This window comes from Tasmannia lanceolata, unplaced genomic scaffold, assembly GCF_043159265.1.
Source record: "Tasmannia lanceolata isolate RefF3 unplaced genomic scaffold, GAP_Taslan_0.1 ptg000012l, whole genome shotgun sequence".
NCBI lineage: Eukaryota > Viridiplantae > Streptophyta > Magnoliopsida > Canellales > Winteraceae > Tasmannia > Tasmannia lanceolata.
Genome location: NW_027518689.1, coordinates 479,966 through 502,489, shown reverse-complemented (window position 1 = coordinate 502,489; position 22,524 = coordinate 479,966). Strand labels below are relative to the sequence as shown.

Here is a 22,524-nt window from a genome sequence, read left to right as displayed (position 1 = left end):
TCCGGAGAATTTCAGCTAATTAGTGACAATGATAACAATAGTGGAGTATTGAAATAGAATTTGCAAATAAAAGAGTCTTGATGATGTACCTGTAGTCCCTTGTTTCTTCGGGATCAGTACTATTTTGGTCATCAGGAAATTTATCAAGCGACGGAAGCTGAATTTGGGTACTAGTGAAGGGATTTAAGAGAGCTCTCATCTACCGTGGCCACCCATCCCTTGGAAGACCCACAGCACCATTTTCCATGAAATTCAGGAAATTGAATATCATAAATCTTATTTTTAGTGATACTATAGAAGTTACGAGTTTCAGTACGCTCTTTATCAGGGAGCATCATAAGTGGAAGTTGGTCTTGAAAGTCCAACCGATGGCGATTTTCCTTGGTGACCTGACACCAGGGTGAGCACACAGCACCAAACCGGATATGATCATTGATCGATGAACAGTGACATGGGTAAGTTCGGACCACTTACCCATGTCACTGTTCATGTGTATCTTCTTACTATTGATCGGACTGGAATCTAAAAAGGAGAAGAAAGAATTCTGATAAACAAGCAGAGCAAATAATTAATATGCAAAGGAGAACCCCGTTTGATACTCCCTAAAATTTATTTCCTTACAATCAAATATGAATATAATATAATTTGCATATAATATAATAGTTCAACTATAATTGAAATAACTGATATAATAGTTGTAAATCTATCACCAAATTATATGAATAATGTCTTCCAAGAGGATTTAATGTCCCATTTACAAATAAGATTAACTTCCACTGATATCCAACTATGCTCAGTCTCCTAATGTATAAATGCAATCCTATAAATAAATTAGTGATTAGTAAGAACTTATCCTAAATTATCATATTTGCAAATGATTAATTAAGGTATCTTTTAGAGGTATCCAAAGAGAAGAAAAAAATACAGCAATATAGTACATGTATTTCATAGTACTTGAATACACACACACACACACTCTAAAGGGATTTGCTTGGGTCCATCGCAAAAGGCATTTCGCGGCTGGTCTGGCGCATGTCAGACCAGCCGCCTCGTGAATGAAGACAACAGCGTAGCAATTTCGCCACTTTCCCTGCATTCCCATCACTTCTATTTGTCGTTTATCAAAATATCTGTCCATTTTGCACCTCCACAAATCGAAGCGTTCGGAAGATCCTACGGAGATGCTCGAACGCATATGAGCTTATATGCACTCAAGCGCACAATCATTGCAGAATTCACTAGAAGAAGTGGCCACATGAACCTATTGCGCTTCTTCCCAGTGAAAGAGCATAGGGATTTGCTTGGGTCCATCGCAAAAGGCATTTCGCGGCTGGTCTGGCGCATGTCAGACCAGCCGCCTCGTGAATGAAGACAACAGCGTAGCAATTTCGCCACTTTCCCTGCATTCCCATCACTTCTATTTGTCGTTTATCAAAATATCTGTCCATTTTTTACCTCCACAAATCGAAGCGTTCGGAAGATCCTACGGAGATGCTCGAACGCATATGAGCTTATATGCACTCAAGCGCACAATCATTGCAGAATTCACTAGAAGAAGTGGCCACATGAACCTATTGCGCTTCTTCCCAGTGAAAGAGTGACATCTGATACTGTGGGTTCCATGGAGAGTGTCGTAGGCAATAGAACTAGAACAGCAATTGGTGACATATGCAGCAGTAAATTCATGGAGTTCAACTTCTCCCTGTAACAATGATAAGAAAGTACAGTAAAAATCTCAGTGCAAAAGCAAGTTAATAACATCAGAGCAACTATAAGTCGTATAGGGGAATCAGAAGTACATAAATACGAGACAACCTTTTCCAAAGAGAATACCAAGTTACCATGTATCTTGTACCTAAATAAATGCCACAAGAATAAAGGAACAAGTTCATCATACCCAAAACGGGTGATAGTAAATCCCCTAATAGCTAGAAAGCTAATGCATGAAGTGCAACAATCACAAGCATAACTTAGTGTGCAACATTACAAACTAGGAACAATTTTTTATTTTTTTAACTAGGAGAAATTAAATGTCATGTATATTAGTATATACTCTTACGAGAAAATTTTGGTGGAAATCTTGCAAAATCAAGGAAACATATGCAAATGATAGAGTTTAAAGACGAAGCTTCAGGAAGTCCTAAAACAAACACAAATACACACTTGGAAACCATCACATAAGAAAGACAATCATCCATAATGACTTAAAAATATCGAACACCTAGTAGAATGCACCGTTGAGCATGTCTGATAATTTAATAGTTATTACATACCAAATTTCAGATGATATTCAAATAAATATATTTTTTGAATGGTAATTCAAATAAATATTTATACATAATACATGCACCACATTTCATATGCACTACATATAAATATAATTACATAATACATACTGATATAATATACCAACTATTACACTTGTGATTTTGGTTTATGCATTTCGGTTGTTTTGGTTTCGGTAGGGATGGAATCGGAAACATTTTTGGAGTTTCATGCCGCTTTAAGTGGAAATTTAAACCATGTCCATAATTTTTTTATGGCATAGGGTATCCCCATCCCATTTTAGGGCGGGACTAATCCCTATGGATGCACGCAATCACCCGTAAACCACGTGCATCGGGCAACTCCGAGGGGACTCGGAGTCGCATCTATGGGGAGCAAACCCATGAAGACCCAAGTCTGCAAATTACTCCTGTCAGCTTGATGGGACTAATTACCTGGAATGGTCTTAATCGGCCAAATTGTATATTGCTATTCGAGGTAAGATGGGATACTTGAATGGACAAGGGATACAACCAGACAACTCATATGCATCCTGTAATCAATGGGAGGCCGAGAACTCCACAATTATGGCTTGGTTATTGCACTCGATGCAACCCCAAATAAGTGGGGGATTTGCTCTTGAAGAAAGCCGAACAAATTTGGGATTCGTTGCCCAAACTTATTCCCAACAAAAGAATTTTGCTAGTGTACCAACTTCAACAAACTATCTCCCACTTAACTCGGGGAAAAGACGCATGCTAACTAATTTACTCTCTTGTGAAGTATGTGGGAGGAATTAGACCACTATCAGCTATTTGAGTGGAGAAGTGGTAAAGATGGAGCACATTTCAAAAACCATTTGGAACACCAGCATATTTTTCAGTCACTGAAATGGTTGGATCTTGAATTTGAGTAAGCATGGGTCAGCCTTAGCAGAGATGAGCTTCCTCCTCTCAATACCATATATTCTTATACAGAAAGTGTAGAGAGCCATAGAATTGCTTACCACCTTCTAGAGGAGTTTCGCTTGACCATAATATCACTTGGTCGAGTCTGCTCCTAAGTGTAGAACAGTTATTTTCACTTAGTGGCCATGAAACTGAATCCTGCAAAGCACCAAAAGAAGGAAACAAACCATAGTATTAGGAGAATTGGTAATGAACGTACCTGAAGGTTATCCACAATTCTCCACCTCGAGATTTCCTCTCTGATTGAGGGGCAATACCGGGATTCTTTCCTCATACATCTCAGCAGGAAATGCCTTCTCGCAGAATCCAATAGTGTCCAACGACCCATGCTCCTCCATATAACCCTCATCTGAATTTTTTATCATCAGGAGTGAATCAACACCAGTGACTCACTGCATTGGACTTTTTACTTCAACCCCCGGGAAGTCCAAAGAGACTGCCATACTCAGAAGGTCAGGGTTCCGGATTGTCACCCCCTGCTGATTTCTGGGGCACTGACTGATAAATGGCCGAAATGGATCTATCCACGGAGGAAAGACATACCAACGAATCCGACGCCCAAAGGAGAACAGAAACTGTTTGGACGAGTTAAGGGCCCTGACCGGGGGTAACTTGAGAAGGTCCACCACTTTCCCTATTGACGTGATAATGGGCCCAAAAGAAGAAGAAGAGCAACAGCTTCTTTGGGTATTTAATTGAAAAGATGGGCCCACACCACCCGAAGTGAAGTTAGACCCTTCACCTAGCATAGAAATACCACCGGCTAGTGGCGGTCTTTGTGTACGACAGCCACACACTTGTCCTTCATTAAGAGAGAGATCATGGTTGGTGACAACTGTATCCCATTCCTCCAAATTTGCCTCACAATCTCCGCCTAATTGCTCCGCGTGTCTACATCATCTGTAGCTTCCTCATCACCTACAACATTTTGAATTTCAAAAAGTTATTATCCGGCGCCAAAGTGCTATCCTGCACCACGTTCCTTGTCAATGCACTAAGGCGCACCTGATCAGAAACCCTAACTCCATTGACCGAGGGAAGAAGATGACCCAAAAGTGATCTGTTAGTCACAAAATCCTCCTCAACCATAGGTTCCTCGTCGGGACTATCATCCTCTGGTTCATTTATTCTCTTAGATGCTTTAATCCACACAACATCACCATCAATCCTGACTGGAAGCTCAACTGTCGATGGGCTCTCACCGGAATAATCAAACCTCATCACCTTTCCAATCATGTTTCCGATTTTCATTATATTCTCTTCACACCACGCGTGGGGTGGCAATCCAGTTATTTTTCACCAATCAGTCTTACTATGGGATGGGAACTTTTCGACCATGGAACCAGATCTATAAACGGCGAATTCCGAGCGTTAGTCCATCTTTTCCGGATTGATTCCGTGGATGCGCCTGTCGGGGGAATAGCAAGAATATCTAATACATCCATCCTGTAGATGCATATCACCTCATTGGATCTACATCTTTTTCTCAGCCATTGTTCCATTGCCTGGAGGTATCCGGACCAGCCTTCTCTGATTTTTTCCCCAAAAACCCTCTCAAGTTTTGGGGATAGAAAGAAAAGGTGGTACAGTACTATTCACATGGAGGATTTCGTTCGACATTGAAGCATCAACATCCGTCGGGGTTGATTTCCTCGCCACTTGCTTGTCGGCACCATTGATCCGACCAAGCCAAGAGATGTTTTCATCCGTTCCAGCCCATACTTTTCCACACTTACCACACGCAGATCTCCGGCGAAAATTTCTAAACTCGCATTTTCTGCATCTCCAGTCCCCTCCCTAGATTAGCTTCTCGTAGTCTCTGCTTGGCTCGTTCCAACCTCTTCGTCTTCTTTGTCCTTTGCTCCACGCCATTTTTCCGACTAATCCAGTTTATGTATTTTTTTAATCAGAGAAGGGCATATTTTCTAAAGGATTCATTAGCCGACTAATCCAGTTCATTTCAGAAACTGTGATCTGTCACAATTTCTCGCTTAAGGCAGAACATCCCATATATGAGGGACACTTCGTAACAAATTTTACTGCCCCATCGTTAAAAAGAGCATATGGATCAATGGATGGTCTCTTACGAGACTACAAAAGTCACTTTAAGGGAGCCTTTTCAATAAATGAATATTATAAAAAAGACAAGATACGAGATAAAAATAGTTGTGGACATTAACTTCTTAGAGCTACGCGCCATATACTATGGGATTTAATTAGCTTCACCTAAAGGAGTTAAATTAATTGTAATAGAAACTGATAGCCAATCAGCATACAATTGGATAACTAAACAGAAATCGAAGAATGTATCGGTTATTAAATTGGTCAATGCTATATTGGCTCTACTCAACCAGTTTAAAAAGTCGACAATCACAAAGATCCCTAGGACGGCAAATAAGGCCGATGATATTCTCGCCAGACCCACCTACCCGAAGAAATGATTAAAAATCAAAGAAATATCTGAAATTCTTGCAAGACAATTGACGATAGATGCAGCCTAAAGTGAAAAAACAACAGGAAGCTGATTGAATGGTGTTTTAACTTCTTTTTCTACCTTTTCATACATAGCAACTGAATAAAAACATAAGCTAGGATATTTAATAGAACAATATTCTGAACCTAACTTACATTGCTTATTTTACTCTTAATCAAAATGGTTGCCGTATCTAAGAGATGCCTGAAAACCATTGCTTCCATCAATTATTTTAGTAACCATGTGAAAACCCTACTGAGAGACCAACCTGCCAACTCTAATTCATATCCAAAGGGTCCCATAGTATATGTGATGACACTTTAGCCAGTGCATAAGAAAAACATGACTACTTTATTAGCACACAGGGAGTAGTCAAGCACCTTCACCTTCTGTTCTTATCTTATGGAAATATGCTTATTTCATGATAGTTCAAAATAGTTTAGCAGTATTAGCTATCATCATATTTTTTAATCCTTGAGGATTCTACCATAGATAGAGACGACAAGGTAAGTTAATGTAAAAGCAGTTTAATCAAATCCCATATCTCCTAATTACTTCTTCGTCTGTAACTTATCCTTTTCCTGTGGTTGGTTCTTTTATGTTTGTTCAAATTGTTTGAATCTTCTTGATCCTCCAATTTTGGTCAATTTTGTTTCACTACCTCATGTTTTAAGTCTAATTATCTTTCATTTAATTCCTTGCCTCTCTCATCATATGGCAACCATTTTGATTAAGAGCAAAATAAGCAACGCAAGTTAGATTCAGAACATTGTTCTACTCAATAGCCTAACTTATATTTTTATCCAGTTATTATGTGTGAAAAGATAGAAAAAGAAGTTATAACATCCTCCGATCTGTTTCCTGTTGTTTTTCACTTTAGGCTGCATCTATTGCCAGTTGTCTTGCAAGAACTTCAGATATTTCTTTGATATTCAATCATTTCTTCGGGTAGGTGGGTCTGGCAAGAATATCGGCGGCCTTTTTTGCGGTCTTAGGGATCTTTATGATTGTCGACTTTTCAAACTGGCTGAGTAGAGCCAATATAGCATTGACCAATTTAATAACCAAAACATTCTTCGATTTCTATTTAGTTACCCAATTAAATGTTGATTGGCTATCAGTCTCTATTTCAATTAATTTAACTACTTCATGCAGAGCTAATTTAATCCCATAGTTTATGGCGCATAGCTTTAAGAAGTTAATGTCCACTACTATTCTATCGCGTATCTTGTTCTTTTTATAATATTCAGCTATTGAAAATGATGCTTCCTTAAAGTGACCTTTGTAGTCTCGTAAGCGATCACCAATTGATCAATATGCTCTTTTTTTCACTAAACAAGCGTCTGTGTTCAATTTTATATTCTCAACAAACTCAAGTTAATTATTTAAATTTTCTTCAGCAGTGGCAGTGAAATGTCAATTCCTTTTGCTTTTTTCATTTCTATGCTTTTTGTCATTTCTCTAGAGTAATATATGCATGACCCGAAAAAGGGGTGGGTCAGGTACTGTTTGGCTGGGTAAAAAGTTGGGCCAGGTTACAATATCAAAACCCGAGTGAAACTCGGGTCGGTCCGGTTTTGAAGAAGGAAAACCCGACCCACCCGACTTACCCGCATCTACATGTATCGCTCAAGTCGAAACTCGAAATTTTGTTAGTTTTACGGTGGGCCCAACATGAACGCTTAAGAGTAAAAAACCCAAAAAAAAAGAAAAACAGAACTCTCTCCACTCGTGAAACTAGGGTTTTTAACTTTCCACTTTCTTCCACGTCTCTTCTACGAGTGGTACCTAGGGTTTCTACTTTCCTCCCTCTTCTCCGACGAAAGCTTTCACGACCGGCCACTCTCTTCTCCGACGAAGCTTTCACGACAAGCTTCTCTCCTTCCAGTTGCGTATTTTTTTGGTTTTTTGTCCTTCCAACCCTTTTTTTTTCTTTCTAGGTTTCAACACTGCAAGTGGTAAAAAAAAATCTTTTTTAGAGGTTTCAAACACTATTACCTGCTCTGGAATTAGTGTTTTGAGGCTAGCATAACAACAAAGAGCGTAGATAATGGATACGGGTATGTAGTAGTTTGAAGTCTAACTGCACGAATTAGATGGACTATGCTAGTGTGCCCCATGTACCTAGTGAAAGACTCATACGGGTCTATGAGGCGTGAAACCTGTAACAAAACAATGGATTCCAGTAGGCACCAAGACTAAATGCAGTCATGGAGATCCTTGGTAACAAAGCGTAGCTTCACATTTGGCTAGCTTGGCTTTAAAGCTATGCCTAGCCACAGGAAAGCACTAAAGTTGGAAAGCATACATCTGGAGAGCATGACAGTGGAGTCACATAATCCATAAGCTTGGCTGAAAATGCTATAGGACTATAGAAGTATGGGAAGGATTTAACTAGGTGAAAATCATACATTGACATCTCTGTATCTTTTCTGTTTGTTCCAATGTGTAGGGTAAACTTAGGGGATATTTAATTTCCAATGTTCCACCGACCACATATCATAGGGAGCAAGTATATAACATTTCTAAACTGTGCATTTTAAACCAATTAGATCAGAGTACTAAAATCATCATCTGAAGAAGTTAAATGTACCATAACTACACTATGAGACCACTAAATGAGTGGTTTAGGTCGTCAAAAAAATAAGAACGTTACATTACATGATCCATTTCTTAGACAACGGTCCTTTATGCTCAGCATCTAATGAAGCATCTTTTGTCCAGCGAATGACCCTAAAATATTTTTTTCCAAAACCACATTATGCCCAAGAAGAAAGATATCTACCAGCTTGCAAGAAAAAATAACGCCATTTGAATACAATTTCTCTGCTAAATAGGTGTTCCACCGACCAAATTGCCGTTCTCAGATCAATACCGACTGCACATCCAATTCTCAGACCACAATCCCGATTGCACGCCCTCCCATCATAAGTTTGATTTATATCACAGTTCCATTACTTGGAACATCCATCGAACTAATTGCCCTTAACCATAACTGAAGGAAATGCAATGAACAGACAATCAGGCTTTTATTCCAACAACAATATCATGTGGGATCTACCTTGATCACCACCACAGTAAACACCTCAACCATTTGATCTGTATCTACTCATGAAATGAACACAATTCATATAAATTGTATTTCTCGTGTGTGTGTGTGTGTTTATTTTTTTATTTTTAAAAAGGACTAGAACCTGTTAGCAAAACTATACAACTCAAACTTTTATTTACATTACCTCAGTTATACTAATCAAATAATCAAGAAAATAATTGCACAATCAAAATGTTCAAAACAGCAGATCAAATGAAAAAAATAAAATTTGAACATACGAACAAATCACGTGAACAAATGAACCTGACTCTAAATCCAGACCTTTTCTTTAAATATTCAGAATTAAATAAATTGAGGTAAAAATGAAATTTTCTCAATTAAAATGAGTAAAATTGATCACAAGACAGACATCAAAACTAGCATATGCATTGCAAACAAAATTTCAAAACTTTAATTTTAATTGAGATACTTAAAACGAACAGATTGTAATTCAAAATACACATAATGCTATCAATCAGAACAAAAAAGGTATTATGTATCTTAGGTCTTCTTGTAAATATTTGAATAAGATAATCCTAAATAAATAAATAAAAAAACATAATAGCGTAGAGGAGAATCAAATCGGTACAAAATAAACTTTCTCAACGAAATTACATCAAACAGGTAAACTAGCTCAAAACTCAAGATAAATAAATCATAATTAAAAGAGAAATACCTCTGTCCTGAAAATCATTAAGATGCTCTTATCCTCTCAGAATGATGAACAAATTTTCTCTCTTTCTACATCTCTTAATAGTGGATCCGAAAGAGATAATAATTTCGGCAAAAGAGTATCTCATCTAGAAAATAAATGAAAATTCCTAAAAATCAACCAGATCTAATAAAACATGCTAAAAAAAAACAGATCTGAGATTATGAACTTAAAATCAAAGCTAAAATGAGGATTTAAAGCAATAGAACTAAGATTTTCCCTAGCAGAGAAAGGATAACGAAGATGGGGCTAAGAGTTTCTATGAAGCAACATATCAGATCTTAGGCAAGGAAGAGAAGGCTTGGATAGGGTTTCCATGGCCTGATCTAAGATTTTTACGCAAAGAGACGATGAATCTAAGGAAAAGTATCAATCAAAAGAAAAAAGTAATGGAGATTCTGGCAAGCCTCGCCGCAGATGATGATTTTTCGCAGGAAGAGAGAGATTGAATTGTTGATAGGTGAAGAGAGGAGAGAAGAGGTTTGTTTATTTATAGAGGGACTAAAATGGGTTTAATTGGATGGGAGTTAAAGGCACGGATTGATGACATGTCGTTTATGTGACCGTTGGTATTGTTATGCATGACAATGAAATCAACGAGGCGTAATTTAATGCGAATCTGACACGTGGGGAATGATTATTCGGTTTTGCCTCGGTATCGGTTTGGTTTGGTTCCATCAATTTTGCCATCCCTTACTCGTAATCATTGGAAATCTTTGGTTTCGGTTCGGTTTGACCCCCAAACCGAAATTTGAACAGACCATGTGAGAATCATGTGAAAAAAATGCACATATATTGCTTATTTTTACTAAAATGCCCATCAAATAGTAATTAAAGTTATAAAGAATTGGGATGTATTTTCATAAAAGGGATTTGTTAGCGTCCATCGCAGATGGTCTGTTGCATGTCAGATGAGCCACCTCATGAATGAAGACAAAAGAGTTCAGTTCATTGGAGGTAATACCCCAGTCTTGTAAGATGATGTTCCAAGATTCCAGGATGATGACCAAGTAATGAGCCACACTCCACCTCTCAAAGATCCTTTCCTTAAACCCATCCCTTGGTCAAACCCTCTCCGAGCCCAATAGATCCAGAACAGAGGATCTCACGCTAAGGCGCCTTGATCGTGCAATTGTAAATGCTGACTGGTTGGCCGAATTCCCCTCCTCCTATGCGAACTATAAAGGCTCTATCATCTCCGACCACTTCCCCATCATAATTCACCTCCAAGAAAATGGCAACCAAGACCCAAAACCTTTCAGGTTTCATTCCATGTGGCTAGAAGACCTCTCCCTCTTTGAAACAATAGAAATAGCCTGGAATCTTGGAATTTTTCAGGTTTCAAGAACTTCATGACAAACGAGTATAGCATTTATTTTTTCCCACGGATGAGACTTTCTTTATGATCTACGACCACCCTCACCCTCAGCATGTGTCTAAAAGCTTTAGGCCGTCGTCAGCAAGCGATGGAGCCCACACTTATGAGCTTGGTGAACAAGTGTTATGATACTAAAATTATCGTTACAAAGTATGGGTGGTTTCTCCTTCGGTAATTCAAAAGGAAAACTTACGGCATGCCGCATGCGCTGAATAGATCGGAATACATTTCTTTCGTAGACCAGAAATTAAGGAGCTCCTGCCTCCTCCACTGATCTCTGTCCCTTTCATTCCATTCTGGGCCAACCCCTCGTAGTTGACATCAGATTTAGTCTGGCCAATTCTCACATCATTTCTTGGATGCCTCATTGGCTAATGGGTCGGATGAACTTTTCAGGGTTAATTCTCTTTGTTCAGCCTTACAAAACATTTTCCTCAACCTACTTACCAACCCGGAGTATGATAAGCCCAGATCTTTACTTGTTGCCATCACATAATTAATGAAAGAATCGAGCATGTCCTTCTCTAAATCAAAATGCTCTAAAGCAATAGCTTCTTCCCCATTATGCAGAATAATTTCCATATTTACCTGGTCCTCTGAAACTCCCCCCAAATCAGTTCCCTTCTCCTTTCTGATATCTATCTGAGACATACTTTCATTTAACAACACTGAATGGGTTTGAAGAATTAGAGAATTTGGATCTGGATTCTCAGGCGGGAGAAGGCTAGAACAGTTATTTTCACTAAGTGGCCATGAAACTGAATCCTGCAAAGCACCAAAAGACGGAAACAAACCATAGTATTAGCAGAACTGGTAATGAATGTACCTGAAGGTAGTCCACAATTCTCCACCTCGAGATTTCCTCTCTGATTGAGGGGCAATACCGGGATTCTTTCCTCATACATCTCAGCGGGAAATGCCTTCTCGCAGAATCCAATAGTGTCCAACGACCCATGCTCCTCCATATAACCCTCATCTGAATTTTTTATCATCGGGAGTGAATCAACACCAGTGACTCGGTGCATTGGACTTTATACTTCAACCCCCTGGAAGTCCAAAGAGACTGCCATACTCAGAAGGTCCGGGTTCGGGATTGTCACCCCCTGCTGATTTCTTGGGCACTGACTGATAAATGGCCGGAATGGATGGAGTAACATAAGGCGGAATAGATCTATCCACGGAGGAAAGACATACCAACGAAACCGACGCCCAAAGGAGAACAGAAACTGTTTGGACGAGTTAAGGGCCTTGACCGGGGGCTAACTTGAGAAGGTCCACCACTTCTCCTATTGACGTGATAATGGGCCCAAAAGAAGCAGAAGAGCAGCAGCTTCTTTGAGTATTTAATTGAAAAGAGGGAGCCCACACCACCCGAAGTGAAGTTAGGCCCTTCACCCAGCCAAGAGATGTTTTCATCCGTTCCAGCTCATACTTTTCCACACTTACCACACGCAATCTCCAGCGAAAATTTCTAAACTTGCATTTTCTGCATCTCCAGTCCCCTCCCTAGATTAGCTTCTCGCCGTCTCTCCTCGGCTCGTTCCAACCTCTTCATCTTCTTTGTCTTTACTTTGCACCACGCCATTTTTCCGACTAATCCAGTTCATGTATTTTTTATTTACTCTTGATTTCTGCCTCCACAAAATGGGCATGAAATAACGGACGATCTACTACAACAAAAATGGTAGATTTTCCTTGTGACTTAGGGAGCCCATCTATGAAATCCATCGAGAAATCTATCCATAGCTGATTGGTATCGTTAAAGTCAACATAACAGTTGTTCTTACTGCCTGATTTGGGAATAGATCTGAAAATGGTAATTTTGAATTTATATGTTTTATTTAAGTAGTTAATGATTAGTGAGTTTTGAATTTCTTACTACTGATGTTCTTACTATTTATACTAATTTCTTCTTTTTTTTTCTTTTATTTGTGCTAAAAAATATGGACCGGACACAGTAAATGGCAAAAGCCTGACTTATGGATAGTAAAATCGAATACAAATGCTCATTTGGGAACAATAAAGAACATAGATCACTTGGAGGCCTCTTACGAGACCACAATAGTGACTTCAAGAGAGCCTTCTCTGTACCGAAATGGTATGCAAATGACGCAATGATTGATGAAAAAGAAAAGGACATTAATATCTTAGAGCTATGTGTCGTATATCATGATATTCAACTAGCTCTCGAAGGAGTTGAAGTAATAGCAATAGAAACTGACAATCAAGCTGCATACGATTGGAAAAAAAATAGAAATCGAAGAATTTTGTGATTATTAAATACGTCAATGTCATATTGGATTTATTGAAGAAGTTTAAAAAGAACACTCAGATGAATACCAAAGACGGCAAACAAGGCCGTCGATATCCTTACATTCAAAAGTAGGTATGTTCTACACCTCTAGCTTCAGTCACTTTTGAAGAACTCAAATATTTTTTTGATATTCCAGCCTTTTGTCGGGTAGCTCGGCCTAGCAAGGATATCGGCGGTCTTGTTTGCCGTCCTTGGTATCCATCTGATTGTCTTCTTTTTAAACTTCTTCAACATATGGCATTTGACGTATTTAATAACTACCAAATTCTTTGATTTCTGTTTTTTATCCAATCGTATGCAGCTTGATTGCCAGTCTCTATTGCTATTACTTCAACTCCTTCGAGAACTAGTTGAATACCATGATATACGGCACGTAGCTCTAAAATATTGATGTTATTTTCTTAGTCATCAATCATCGTGACCTTGAAATCATCATTGTGGTCTCATAAGAGACCTCCAAGTGATCTGTATTTTTTATTGTCCCCTAAATGAGCATTTGCATTCAATTTTACAATTCAGAAGTCAGACTTTTGCCATTTACTGCTTCTTGTCCACATGTTTTTCTGCACAAATAGAAGAAAAAACAAAAAAAATTAGTATAAATAACAAAACATCAGCAGTAAGAAATTCAAAACCGACTAATCATTAACTACTTAAATAAAACAGGAAGTTGATCGAAGGGTGTTTTAACTTATTTTTCTACCATTTCCATACAAGAAGTTGATCGGAGGGTGTTTTAACTTTATTTTCTACAATAAGTTAAAACACCCGCCGATATCAGCTTTCTGATCGGAGGATGTTTTAACTTATTTTTCTACCTTTTCATACGTAGCAACGTGATAAAAACATAAGCTAGGATATTGAGTATTTTTATTAAGAACCAAGTATTCCCCTATAGCAAGAGCTAGAGGTGTAGAACATACTTACTTTTGAATGCAAACATCTCTTAGGAAACTGAATTTTGATTCTTAGTGTCTCAATGTAGAAAAGGCAGAAGATCCTCCAACACCATTGAATTCATCTTCCAAATTTGCTTGTGAAATTGATTCGCAGGAGCACAAGTTTCAAAATTGAAATTAGATTTCATAATAGAATGAACTTAATGAAGAACCTATGTAGTTTCAGAACGATATGAAAGAATTCCAAAAACAATGCCCTATGGAAAGAAAAGTAAAAGGTATGACGCATCTATAAACAAGTGGCATATAGTTACACCTATCAAACAAATGGTCTAGTAGTCATCTCGCATCATTTTATCATCACACGTATGCGGTACAATAGCCCTTTTGAATTAAGTGGGTTGGTCTTACCCTATCCTTATCAGTTAGTTCCATATAATTTCACCTACGATGATTGGAAATATGATATAAAATCCTTATTATACTTGATCAAAGGATCAACAGATATTCCTTCCCTAAATCTACTATGCTCAATCCCCAAATAAAATATTTAATGAGAAAATAAGCCTTGGTGATGTTTGGCATTATTATACATTTGTAAAGTTTCTACATGCCTATGGTCAGTGGTGAAATATGCTTACCCTATCCTTATCATTCAAACTAATAAATGGACAATCAACAACGCAGCCTAGAACCTAAACACCAACTGACATGAGACATTAAAACATCTAGCTGATATGATTTTCACCATGTTTTCTTCCTGTTTCTAATACTACAAAACTCTTTACAGACTTTAGATGTAAAATAACAGTCCAAAGACTTAACAGAATTATGACAATAAACGGTTACTTCTTAAAATTCTTTGATCACGAAAAAAAAAAAAAAAACTTTATTCAACCTGAAATTCATCTGCTATAAAATCTGTATGAACTTGATTGGAAAAAATCCTAGATAAACATTGACTTGAGCTGCATGTTAAGGTTTCAACACTTCATAATTGTAATAAAATTTTCAATAAACACCTCAATCATTTGAAATCCATCTACTCATGAAATGAACACAATTCATATAAATTGTATTTCTCGTGTGTGTGTGTTTTAAAAAAAAAGGACTAGAATCTGTTAGCAAAACTATATAACCCAAACCTTTATTCACTTTACCTCAGTTATACTAATCAAATGAGGTCGCGCCCTAACAAAGCATTCTTTCATTGTCCGCAAAAAGCTAAGATTTCTAAGCTGCTCTTTCATTTCCCCTAAAAACCCTAAAGAGACAAATCACAATCAACCTCGATGGTGCTCTCCATTTCCTCATCTCCTTATTCCCATCAAACCCCTCATCTATCAGCCACAATTCGAAGCTCTCTATTTCACCCCTCACCGGTGCCGGAGCCTCTTTTCATAACAGAGGCAACCGGCTCTAGAACGCTCATTCGCTATATCTAACCTCCCGCAATTTCAGAAAAGAGATTAGACCCTTTCACAAAGTAGTCACCACTCTCGGGATCGAGGTCCATCGACCAACTACTGGAAATCTGATGTAGAATTGATCTACAGTTATGATGGATGAACCCTGATCCCAAGATTGGTAACTACTTTGTGAAAGAGTCTGATCTCCTTTCTGAAATTGCGGGAGGTTAGACATAGCGAATGAGCGTTCCAAAGCCTGTTGCCTCCGTTAAGGAAAGAGGCTCCGGCACCGGTGAGTGGTGAAATAGAGAGCTCCGAATTGTGGCTGATAGATGATGTAGGGTTTGATTGGAAATAAGGAGATAGAGGAGATATGAAGAGCACCATCGAGGTTGCTTGTGATTTGTCTCTTTCAGATTTTTTTGGGAAATGAAAGAGCAGCTCAGAAATCTATTTTTAGGGGTCTGCAACTACTGGAAATCTGATGAAGAAAATGAAGCTGTCATTATTTACACTCTTTTATTTAAAACCAAAGAGTCGTGAAATGGTTTGATTTTCCTTACAAGCAACTTTTGGACATCAGGTGCTAATGATTCAGGAAAATCTCTCCCACCAATGTTTCCTACCTGCAAAACGAACAAGTGGACAAAAACCAAACCATAGCCATGAGTAAAGGGGGAAGAACCAAAAGTATCAACAAGGCTTTCGTCAAAAACCATTGATTGTTGTATTCATTTACATTACACATGCGGCCATTCATTCTAGAGCGGACCAAGACCATGTGGGTCAACTCATGATGTTCTACATGATCAATGGTCTTGATTTCATATGCACGTCCCAAGCGAGCTAATAGTGGCACTCGTTCTTTTGATACTCAATGAGGAACCAAAAAAGAAATAAATAAAATAAAATATTTCATGATGATATTAAACCCAAAAATATGTGCAATTCTAAAACCATGAAAGCAACTCTATAAACCATGAAAGTTGTTTCATTTTATAAATTGAAGCAGACTAAGATTTTCGTTTGAAATATGAATGAACACAACTGTGTGTGTGTAAGGATAAACTCCTAGAACCTAAACACCTACTAACATGGGATATTAACCAACAACGCAGCCTAGAACCTAAACACCTACGGACATGGAATATTAAAACATCTAGCTGATACAATTTTCACCATGTTTTATTCCTGTTTCTAACACTACAAAACTCTTTACAGACTTCAGATGTAAAATAACAGTCCTAAGACTTAACAAAATTATGACAATAAAAGGTTACTTCTTAAAATTCTTTGATCTTGAAAAAAAAAACACTTTATACAACGTGAAATTCATCTGCTATAAAATCTGTATGACCTTGATTGGAAAAATCCCTAGATAAACATTGACTTAAGCTGCATGTTAAGGTTTTAACAATTCATACTCATGATAAAATTTTCAATAAACACCTCAACCATTTGATCTGTATCTACTCATGAAATGAACACAATTCGTATAAATTGTATTTCTCGTGTGTGTGTGTGTGTGTGTGTGTGTGTGTGTGTGTGTGTGTGTGTGTGTTTAAAAAAAAAAGGACTAGAACCTGTTAGCAAAACTATATAACTCAAACCTTTATTCACATTACCTCAGTTATACTAATCAAATAATTTGCATAATCAAAATGTTCAAAACAGTAGATCAAATGAAAAAATAAAACTTGAACATACGGACAAATCACATGAACAAATGAACCTGATTCTAAATCCAGACCTTTTCTTTAAATATTCAGAATTAAATAAATTGAGGTAAAAATAAAATTTTCTCAATTAAAATGAGTAATAAAAAAAATGGATCTCAGGACAGACATATCAAAACTAGCATATGTATTGAGAACAAAATTTCATAACTTTAATTTTAATTGAGATACTTAAAACAAACAGATTGTAATTCAAAATACACATAATGCTATCAACCAGAACAAAAAAGGTATTATGTATCTTAGGTCTTTTTGTAAATATTTGAATCAGATAATCCTAAAAAAAGAAACACAATTTCATAGAGGAGAATCAAACAAATCAGTACAAAATTTCTCAACAAAATTACATCAAACAAGTAAACTAGCTCAAAACTCAAGATAAATAAATCAAAATTACAAGAGAAATACCTCTGTCCTGATAATCGTTAAGATGCTCTTAGCCTCTCAGAATGATGAACAAATTTTCTCTCTTTCTACAGCTCTTAATAGTGGATCCGAAAGAGATAATAATTTCGGCAAAAGAGTATCTCATCTAGAAAATAAATGAAAATTCCTAAATATCTACCAGATCTAATAAAACATGCTTTAAAAAAAACAGATCTGAGATTATGAATTTGAAATCAAAGCTAAAATGAGGATTAAAAGCAATAGACCTAAGATTTTCCCTAGCAAAGAAAGGATAACAAAGATGAGGCTAAGAGTTTCTATGAATCAACAGATCAGATCTTAGGCAAGGAAGAGAAGGCTTGGATAGGGTTTCTATGGCCTGATCTAAGATTTTTACGCAAAGAGATGATGGATCTGAGGAAAAAAGTATCAATCAAAAGAAAAAAGTAATAGATATTCCGGCAAGCCTCGCCGGAGATGATGATTTCTGGCCGGAAGGGAAGAAAAATCAAAAATCGATCTTTGTTGATTTAAAGGGATTTTGGCCGGCGATAAAAAGAAAATTGGAAAAATGACGATAACAATGGCTGGAATTGGAAGAAAAAATGGATGATTTAAAGGGATTTTGGCTGATTTCTGGGGAAGGATTTGGTAATACAGATGAAGAGTAGTCTAGAAAAATAAAGGAGAAAATGACGATAAAAGTAGCTGGAATGGGTATACAACTGATGTACTTGTACACGTGGGGAGTGATTATTGGTCCGTTTTAAACGTGGCGGATCGGTGAGATGTACTTGTATTTCGGGCTGGCTGTAACTTGTAACTCATACTAATTAAGAAGTAAGCACCATTTCTGTTGCAGGAAAATACTTCCCGTGGAAAAAAAATTCCTAGGTTTTTTTTTCTGTCTTCGATTAAGAGAGAATTGATATGGTTAGACAGCTGATACTTGCACTAACATATTTTGATAATGAATCAAACTCAACTTCACTCCTGGTTAAATAATAAGAGACTGTGTGAATTTATCTCGTTATCAAACATGGTATTGTGATAACGACTCTTGGAAATCATAAGGGATTTCACTGTTCAAGCTGACGTGGACGGTCCCCATCCAACGTTTGATCTACGTGGCACCCTCTTTCTTAATTTTCTGGGCAACTGTATTAATTTTCTTTTTCTGACTTTTGGAATTCATATTAGTTTCCCTAATAACTCGAAGAGAAAAGTATGGAATGCAAGCTCATGTTTCAAGGAATTACGGATTTCGGGCACCTTTTAAACACAAGAATGAAACACGTGCTAATCTTCAAAATCGGATGGTCAAAAGACCTTGATACCCTTCTGACATCGACAGAGTCCTCCTTTTTCATTACTGCCTATTAAATCGGCGCGTTTCTCGAGGCTTCTTTTGGTTTGGTTTGAATGTGTATTTGAACAGACATAACCTTGGGTTCGTTTCTATCTTGGCCGTTGAACATAACTAGACACAGATGGATGCTTGACACGTGTTGGAAAACTTTTTGGAACGCTAACATTATTGAATACTTTTTGGAAGGCTGACGTTATTGAATACTTTTTTTGGAACACTGACCTTATCTTTTCTCATTTCTCTTTTGGCTGTGAAAGGTAACGTTATTGAATACAAATCTTTTCCCTGAATTAAATGAATAAGACAAATTCTGCTATGAGGTGGTTGTTCTCTCATGAAAAGGTGGAGTGCAGAATGACCGTGAAATTGCCTAGCAACTCCCTTGTTTAAATTTAGTCTAATTTGCAAATGGAACACTAATGGCCTCTTTATTTTAGATTAAGCCAACCGATTGTGAGTGCCAAACCGATTATTGGACGCAAAATTACGTTTAAATTTGAGTCAATAATCAGTTTAGCACTCATAATTTTCAATGAAGAGGGCCTAAGTCCCTGTTTGTTTTGTATTTTGAGAACCGATTTGTGTCCAAAACTGATTATTTGACTAAAACATAGTTTTTGACTCACAATCGGTTCTCACAAAATACAATACAAACAGGGCCTAAGTCATCTTTGTAAAATTAACTATGTATCGTTTCCTGAAACTAAATACCAGTTGTGTATAAGATTATATGCATATAATTTTTAAAGGTACCCTAAGAGGCCAATAGATAATGACTTTATAAGGGTGAGGGTGCCAATATGCCGGATTCGAATTTGATCAACTAATCAGATTCAAATAGGAGAATTCCTCTAGATCCTAACCTCATTATTTGAATCCAAGTCCATTAGGATTCGAAATATTTAGTTTATGATAAAGTATTTTTAAAAACTTGAGTCTTTAGTATCATCATGAACGTGCAAATATTTGAAAAAGAAATATACTGGACCCATATTGTTCTATGATCCAAATCATTAATTTGTTGGGTCCCCTACTTAGAACGTGCCACGAAAATCACCTACGACCCTCTGTGCTCTAGAGGATTTTATAATGTGCCGTCCCTCAACAGATCGAAGGGTTAGGATCATCCTATGGAGATGATTTTTGGCGTACAACTTATCTAAGTAGAGGCCCAACAAATGAATGGTTTCGATCATCAAACTGCGTCGGCCCCGCCGTAGGCATCATATAAAAATTCCATTCCCAGGTGACTACTATTATTCTACTTACAAAAGATTAGGTGCCGAGAAGAAAGTAAGCATGACAAAACCGTTGAGAAATTTAATAGAGTGAGATTGTAGCTATTCCTTCATCTTCTTCTCTTTCTTTCCTCTTCAAAACAGCTATTAACAAACTAAGAATTCCCCACTTCTGTAACCAGGGTAGAAAACATGAATAAAGACTTGTGTAGATTTAGCATAAAAAGACAAAGGAATAACTTTTGCAGAAGGACGACTCACTATTCAAGGTGAGTGTCACGATCTTCTTCCTTCTATTTATATTGAAAGTTCCCATAGGGGGTAAGATTACACGGTATAAAAAATAGTTACAGATATACATGGATGGATAGATACAAAATGTTACGAGAGTCCATGATTTCTGCTACGGGAATCTTCTGGCAGTTGTTGACTGTTTATCTCATCTTCTATACGCCCCCTCAAATTGGTCTGTGGTGCAGGCCAAATGCCCAATTTGATGCGTAAAATTTTCAAACAATCGTCGGGGAAGTGGTTTGGTGAAGATATTATTAGTGATTTTGCATTTTCAAAATCATGTATATTACATGTTTTAGTGTTTTGGAAAATGTTTTATCAAAAGCGTTTGGGAAAAAGAAAATGTTTTCTTGGAAATATTTGCTTTTACAAAAGGATGTAGAAGTGTAGTTGAAAAGATAGTTCCACATCGGATGAGAGAAAAGAAAGAGAAGGGCTTATAAAGCATTATCTTTTCTAACTCTTTTTTATTGCACATTGGGTTGAACCCATTGTTGGACCCGCGGGACGGTGCAACGCACCGTTCGCACACGCGCACGCGCGGCGTGGGCAATGGGCTATAGGGCGCATAGTGGCGCTTTTTTAGGCGCACTTTGCACTTTGTAGAGGTGTTTTTCACACTGAAAAGACACCAGATGGTCTATAAAAATGTGCAAACTTCAGTCATTTCATATAGAAATCGAATTGGCAATTCTGACTGACTTTACACTCTCTTCTACACTCCTACAAAAATCCCCAAGTATTTCTACATACTGTTTTTTCTTTTGTTTACTGTTCTAGATACTGTTTTTCTGCAGAAACAGAATCTAGAGATTTCTCTAAGGCTTGAAATTTCGGAAGGGCATTTCGGGTTTGATTCCGCTAGTGCTACGCGTCATCAAACATTAGTAGGGCTTCCCTACTAGGCTTCATTGTATCTTGGAGGCAATTCGCGGATCCCCTTTGCACACTACTAGTGGGGGCGAATCTTGTCTTAAGGAAAGTGATATCACGCCTTGAAGCAACAAGTTTCTGTTTTCTATCATCAACAGTACCCTCAACAAATTTTTCCAACAGATATCAGCAACTTGCTTTGCAGAAGAAACAAATCTCATAATGAGAGATCCAATAGCTACCTTTTCACGAACAAAGTGGTAGTCTATCTCCATGTGCTTTGTTCGGGCATGAAATACAGGATTAACTGTCATTTCTAGAGCTGAGATGTTATCACAAAAAATTGTAGGTGGTTGTTCGAGATGGAGACCAACATCATGGAGAATGAAGGATAGCCATGTTAGCTCAGCAGCTGTTGAAGCAAGGGCTCGATATTCAGCTTCGGCACTTGATCGAGCTACTGTGGGTTGCTTCTTTGCACTCCATGAGATGCAATTACCCCCAAGATAAGTACAATATCCAGTGGTAGAGTGACGAGTGAGTTGGCATCCAGCCCAATCTGCATCAGAGAAAGCATACAACACCATTGGGGTGTTGGAAAGAAATCGAATCCCATGAGTAAGGGTGCCTTGGACATAGCGAAGAATCCGTTTCACCAATTGAAAATGAAATATAGTAGGGCTTTGCATGAACTGACAGACATAATTTACGCTGTAAGATATGTCCGGTCGAGTGAATGCGAGGTACTGAAGTCCAACAATGCTACGATAGAATTGTGGATCATCAACGGCATTAGAATCCTTAGGATATCTAGAAAGCTTTGTCATTAGTGGGGTAGAAATTTGTTTGCAATTTTTCATTAGTGCTCTGTCAAGTAACTCAAGGGCATATTTTGCTTGATTCAAGAAGAGTCCTCCAGTAAACTGTTGAACTTTATCACCGAGAAAATAGTGGATGAACCCCAAGTCCTTCATAGCAAACTCTTTGTTTAGCTGATGAATGAACTGTGTGAGAAATGAGGGGTTGTTTCCGGTCAAAATTATATCATCACATAAAGTAAAAGAAACAAAGTCCCGTGTTTATTGTGGCATATGAAGAGAGAGGAATCAGCGGTGCTG

General features: G+C 37.6%; 1 protein-coding gene and 1 long non-coding RNA gene across 5 annotated transcripts; both read right to left on the bottom strand.

Moving 5' to 3' along the window:
- Positions 1-13: 13 nt before the first annotated feature.
- Positions 14-18,385, bottom strand: LOC143887508 (uncharacterized). 2 transcript variants are annotated; one of them, XR_013254214.1, is made up of 4 exons: positions 17,654-18,385; positions 16,073-16,135; positions 15,261-15,990; positions 14-522 (listed from the first exon to the last, which is right to left on the bottom strand). It is a non-coding gene; the product is annotated as an uncharacterized LOC143887508 (long non-coding RNA). The 2 variants fall into 2 exon arrangements; XR_013254213.1 differs by lacking the exon at positions 15,261-15,990 and having other exon boundaries at positions 26-522; positions 17,654-18,365.
- On the bottom strand, positions 1,296-7,180 carry LOC143887507 (uncharacterized). Of its 3 annotated transcripts, none has more exons than XR_013254212.1 (3): positions 4,239-7,180; positions 3,272-4,151; positions 1,296-1,702 (listed from the first exon to the last, which is right to left on the bottom strand). XR_013254212.1 is itself a non-coding variant. In XM_077391583.1 (3 exons), the coding sequence occupies exons 1-3, from the start codon at positions 3,580-3,582 to the stop codon at positions 1,549-1,551; spliced, it is 357 nt and encodes a 118-aa protein (XP_077247698.1). In that variant the 5' UTR covers positions 3,583-7,180; the 3' UTR covers positions 1,296-1,548. The 3 variants fall into 3 exon arrangements, 2 of the variants coding, with proteins under 2 accessions (XP_077247698.1, XP_077247699.1); XM_077391583.1 differs by having other exon boundaries at positions 3,272-3,324; positions 3,433-7,180; XM_077391584.1 differs by having other exon boundaries at positions 3,275-3,324; positions 3,433-7,180.
- Positions 18,386-22,524: the final 4,139 nt, after the last annotated feature.

Bases quoted from the DNA above. Each gene is read 5' to 3' on its own strand.
- LOC143887507 (XM_077391583.1), bottom strand. From the start codon at position 3,582: ATGAGGGTTATATGGAGGAGCATGGGTCGTTGGACACTATTGGATTCT. The intron at 3,325-3,432 runs GTACGTTCATTA...TTCTACACTTAG, and splicing joins GAATTGTGGATAACCTTCAG to GAGCAGACTCGACCAAGTGA. The intron at 1,703-3,271 runs GTAAGCAATTCT...TCATTGTTACAG, and splicing joins CGAAACTCCTCTAGAAGGTG to GGAGAAGTTGAACTCCATGA.